We start from the raw sequence: 4,350 nt of genomic DNA on the forward strand, positions 1-4,350 counted from the left end.
TGCTCGTTAGAATTTCGTTATTATGGGCATTATTATTATTATTATTAATTATTATTAATTATTATTATTATTATTATTATTATTATTATTATTATTGTTATAACATTTCTATGCCTCCCCTTGCCGAAACCTCGGGGCGGCTTACAACATGATAAAATACATTGAAATACAATAGTACATAATAAATTACCATTAAATATAAAAATACAAAAAATACATTGATTTACAAATACAAAATTAAAATGATCAGTATAAAATAAAAATATAGGAGGAGAAAGAGAAGGAAGAAGAAGTTGCCCAGGCCAGATCATATATTGAAATGACGTTGAAATAAAAAGGTCTTTACCTGGCGCCGAAAAACCAGTAACGACGGTGTTGTCATCAGTAATGTCTTCAGCATTATTAACATTAATAGCAATACTTAATTGGAAACATTAAGTATTAAGGCAGGTGGTACGCAATTTATTAGGCCCGTTCCAAGCAGTGTGCAAGCTTTGGCGTTCTGCAGAATTCCTCAGACAAGCTGCCGGAGAAGACAGAGAACTGCGTCTCCCACAAAATGGATAATATAGGATGTTGTTGGTATTAGAAATCTCAGTCCTAAATACATGTTCCATCACAGGGCTTAGCTCAGCCCAAATCCATATGCAACCTTTTTATTTCTCCAGAACTCTTAATTAGGCAAGTTAGTAAAGGAAAAGGGGGATTGGGGGGGCGGGCAGGGAGAAAATTGCAGATTTTGAGGCTGCGAGAGCTTTGCTTCGGACTGCAGCCCTAAGACAGCATGCAGTGGGAAGCTGTGTTCATACTGGGCTCCTTCCAGTTTCCTGTTGCAGCCAGAACTGCCGGGAAAAGGAGCAATGCCGCAGTTGGTATGAATAAAGGTCTGCGTTGGTTATTTATTTATTATGTATTTATTAAAACATTTCCATGCCGCCCCATTCGCCGAAGCCTCGGGGCGGCTTACAACATAGATAAGACAATAAGTTAAAATATCCGTATAAAAGAATCTTAAATTAAAACACACATTATAAAATAAGCCGCCCTGGCCAGATAAAATTCGATTGTATTTAGCGTTTAAAATGTTGCTTAAATAAAAAGGTCTTCGCCTGGCGCCGAAAAACAAATAACGACGGCGCCAGGCGGGTTACCCAGATTTGCCCTACAAACGTGTGATTTACTATCAAGTCCAACCAGAAGTTTATATCTGTGGCAAAAATATAAGCATGTAGTTATGCCAGTAAACGAAGAGTAACAAAATAATGACCTTACTTAAAGCTTGCAAAATGTTCAGAGGGAACAGTGGCGTTTCTTTAGCATTAACCATCATTTCAATTGTTAAAACATAGGATCTGGCCGGGGCAACTTCTTCCTTCTCTTTCTCCTCCTATATTTTTATTTTATACTGATAATTTTAACTTTGTATTTGTAAATGTATTTGTTTGTATTTTTATATTTAATGGTAATTTATGATGTACTATTGTATTTCAATGTATTTTATCATGTTGTAAGCCGCCCCGAGGTTTCGGCAAGGGGCGGCATAGAAATGTTATAATAATAATAATAATAATTATTATTATTATTATTATTATAGGTGGCATAAAGAAGATGCTAGCTAAGAAGGAAGTGCAGATCAGCTTTGCTCCCCATTCAGGCCATCCCCTTTTTGCCCGCAGGAGCTTTTTGTGGAGACCCTTGCCAGAGACGCCTTTGCCTATTCCCAGCAAGGGAAAAGGAAGACGCTCCAGAGGAAGGACCTGGGTAAGGGAGCGGTCCTCTGGCCGACCTGCCTGGCTACCGACAAACACAGATGCTGTGGCCTGACGGGGCAGATGGCTTGCTGTGTGTTAGCACAGGGTAGGCAACCTGTGGACGCTTGGGCCATGCCTGGTCTCAGCACTAGCAAAAGGATAACCAAGGTGAGGGAGGCTGGACAGCACAGGCCCAAATAGCTGAAAAGCCACAATTCCCCTTGGTGTGCTTCCACGTAGAGGAAAGCTTGTTCTGGCCCATCGCTTTGCGTAGCTTTCAGACGGGATCGGGCAAGAGATGGTTGTCAGTGCTTATGGCTCCATGCTACTTAAAGGACTGCAGGCCTCCTGTTGCTGGGGAAGACGGGAAGGAGGCAGCCCTTGCCGGCGGGTCCTGCTTGTGGGATCCACAGGCAGTTGTCCGCTTGCTGTGTGCACAGCATGCTGGAGTTTTGGTCTGTTCCCACCACGGGGTCCTCACAGGCTTGTTCTGGAACATCTTTGCACAGCAGAAGCGGCTCGGTGGCCCATCCCGTCTTTCGCCTTGGCCTCGGCTCCTCTCCTCTGCTTCCTTTGCAGCCAGTCTTGCCTTCCTCCACCCTGACCTCCCCACTCCTTGCGAGGCAAATGCAGACACCTCCCAGCGGGTGAAAAATAACACAAGTGGAGCACCTGGCTTTGGGGTAGAGAACTCCACCTGAAGCTGCTGCGAGGATGCAAGCTTTAATTTCTTAGGATGCAACCTGACGTGTATTCGCACAGGAGAAATAAGTCCTTATAATGCCTGCACTGAAATTGTAGGTCTTTCTTCTGTCTAAACATGCGTCAGATTGCTCCCTCAGTCGCCTTTCTCTTAAAAAGAACAGACAGAAGTCTGCTTCTTCTGCCTGCAGGTTGGTTCAGCCATCGGCGGCTCCCAGTCCTTGAGGAGTCCAGGATGGAAGGGGCTGCAAGACCCTGGTCCATCAGCTTGACCTGTGAGCGAGCAGGAACTCTTGCTCTGTCACAGCGTAGCTCTCCTTAGGTGCTCCATGCAGCAAAAACTTTTGTAGGGTTTGGGTTCCTTTACAAGGCTGGTGTATCCCTCTCCAGCAACCTGCCAGCGTGACACAACAACATCACCTTAAGGGGCTACAGAAGCTGAGTTTCTGAGTACCTTTGCACTCCTGTACCATTACACATTAATTGGTATTTATCTCCTCTTTCCTTCTGGGGTTGCTCTCTTTACTGCAGACAATGCCATTGACGCAACAGACGAGTTTGCATTTCTGGAAGGTAAGTTTCTGTCTTCTATGCTGTGTGTTTGCCTTCTTGGACATGATCAACGCTCTTTGAAATGGCTGAAGTCCAGAAATAAACCACTGACTTTCATACTGAGATGGAAAACGGTTTTCCCGAAGCCAGCAAGTATCGCATGGGGCGACCTGACATGAAAGCGCAGAGGCTTTGCCTTCTGTCACAGACTACAAAATGATTGCCATATACAGACCTGCATATTGTAGTTTTTATGCTGGATTTTATTTCTGCTTTCTGTTCTGCCCAATAGCCAAAGCTCATTGGGAGCACCTTATAAAAATATAAAAGCCAGATAATGAAATCATAAAAAATACACTGCAAAATCTGGAAGCCGCATTCGAAAAGCTATGCCAGTGAGCTTGAGTTGACTTGCCTCCCGAAATAACTGGGCATAACTTTGGTAAGATTTTGTTTGTTCTCCTGGCACATCTCATATACTGTCTAAAACGGTATAGTTTGTGGTTGGGTCCCTGCCTTCTCTTTCTGCGCGCTGTGTGGCTCTGGGCCTCACATAAACTCAGAAGGATGCTTTTTGCCAATTGCACAAGTGCCTGTCTCCTCCTCAGAGCTTCACTTTCTTCATGGGTGGGCATGCAGGTACGCTGGACTGACTGGACGAAGAGGAATTCCTGGAAGGAAGGAGCACGCGGAGCTGTGCAGTCCAAGCCAGAGGTGCAGGATGAGACTCTCTCAGACGGAGGGGTTTGCTTTGCCCTGCTGGACCTGCCGTGTTCAAAGTGGCACTAAAAGTGGCAGAGCCCCGTGTTGCTTATATATGTTATTCCCCTAATGCTTTGTATAAAGTCTGCATATTGCTAATTCTTTAAATACACACGTCTTTTCCCCACACCTTCTTTGTAATTCTGTTACAACATCCTGAGTTGCAGAAGCTCGAGCTGCCCTGGAACAGGCGGGGAGCCTCAGGCCTGGGGCCTTCTCCCTGGATCACTGGCCATGTGGTGCTTTCTTGACCTTTGTGCGGTGTTTGTCCCTCTGGGAGGCCCCTCATTGCAGGAAGGATATAGCCAGGTTGGAGTCAGTGCAGCGCAGGGCCTCAAGGTTGGCGGCCGGTTTGCAGGGGAAGCCGTATGAGGCGAGACTGAGGGAACTGGGCCTCTTCAGCCTGGAGGAGAGGCGACTCAGAGGGGATCTGTTGGCGACATACAGGTACGTGAGGGGGTGTCATATGGAGATGGGTAGAGACCTGTTCTCCCCTGCAGAGGAAGGCAGGACGCGCTCCCACGGAGCCAAGCTCAGGGAACCCAGCTTGCATTTGGATGCCTGGAAGCACTTCCGGACAGTC

At 45.9% G+C, this 4,350-nt stretch overlaps 1 protein-coding gene across 3 annotated transcripts in view; it reads left to right on the forward strand.

Moving 5' to 3' along the window:
* Positions 1-3,896, forward strand: part of POLE4 (DNA polymerase epsilon 4, accessory subunit) — a 16,353-nt gene extending 12,457 nt beyond the window's left edge. The window contains exons 2-4 of one of the 3 annotated variants that reach the window (XM_044421048.1): positions 1,677-1,857; positions 2,985-3,026; positions 3,645-3,896. In XM_044421048.1, the coding sequence (XP_044276983.1) occupies positions 1,677-1,857; positions 2,985-3,026; positions 3,645-3,658 (237 nt within the window). In that variant the 3' untranslated portion in view covers positions 3,659-3,896. The remainder of the gene's footprint in view (positions 1-1,676; positions 1,858-2,984; positions 3,027-3,644) is intronic. The other 2 variants (XM_044421050.1, XM_044421049.1) reach the window with 2 other exon arrangements.
* The last annotated feature ends 454 nt before the right edge of the window (positions 3,897-4,350 follow it).

The sequence above is a fragment of the Varanus komodoensis genome, unplaced genomic scaffold (assembly GCF_004798865.1).
Source record: "Varanus komodoensis strain SLA01 unplaced genomic scaffold, ASM479886v1 scaffold113, whole genome shotgun sequence".
NCBI lineage: Eukaryota > Metazoa > Chordata > Lepidosauria > Squamata > Varanidae > Varanus > Varanus komodoensis.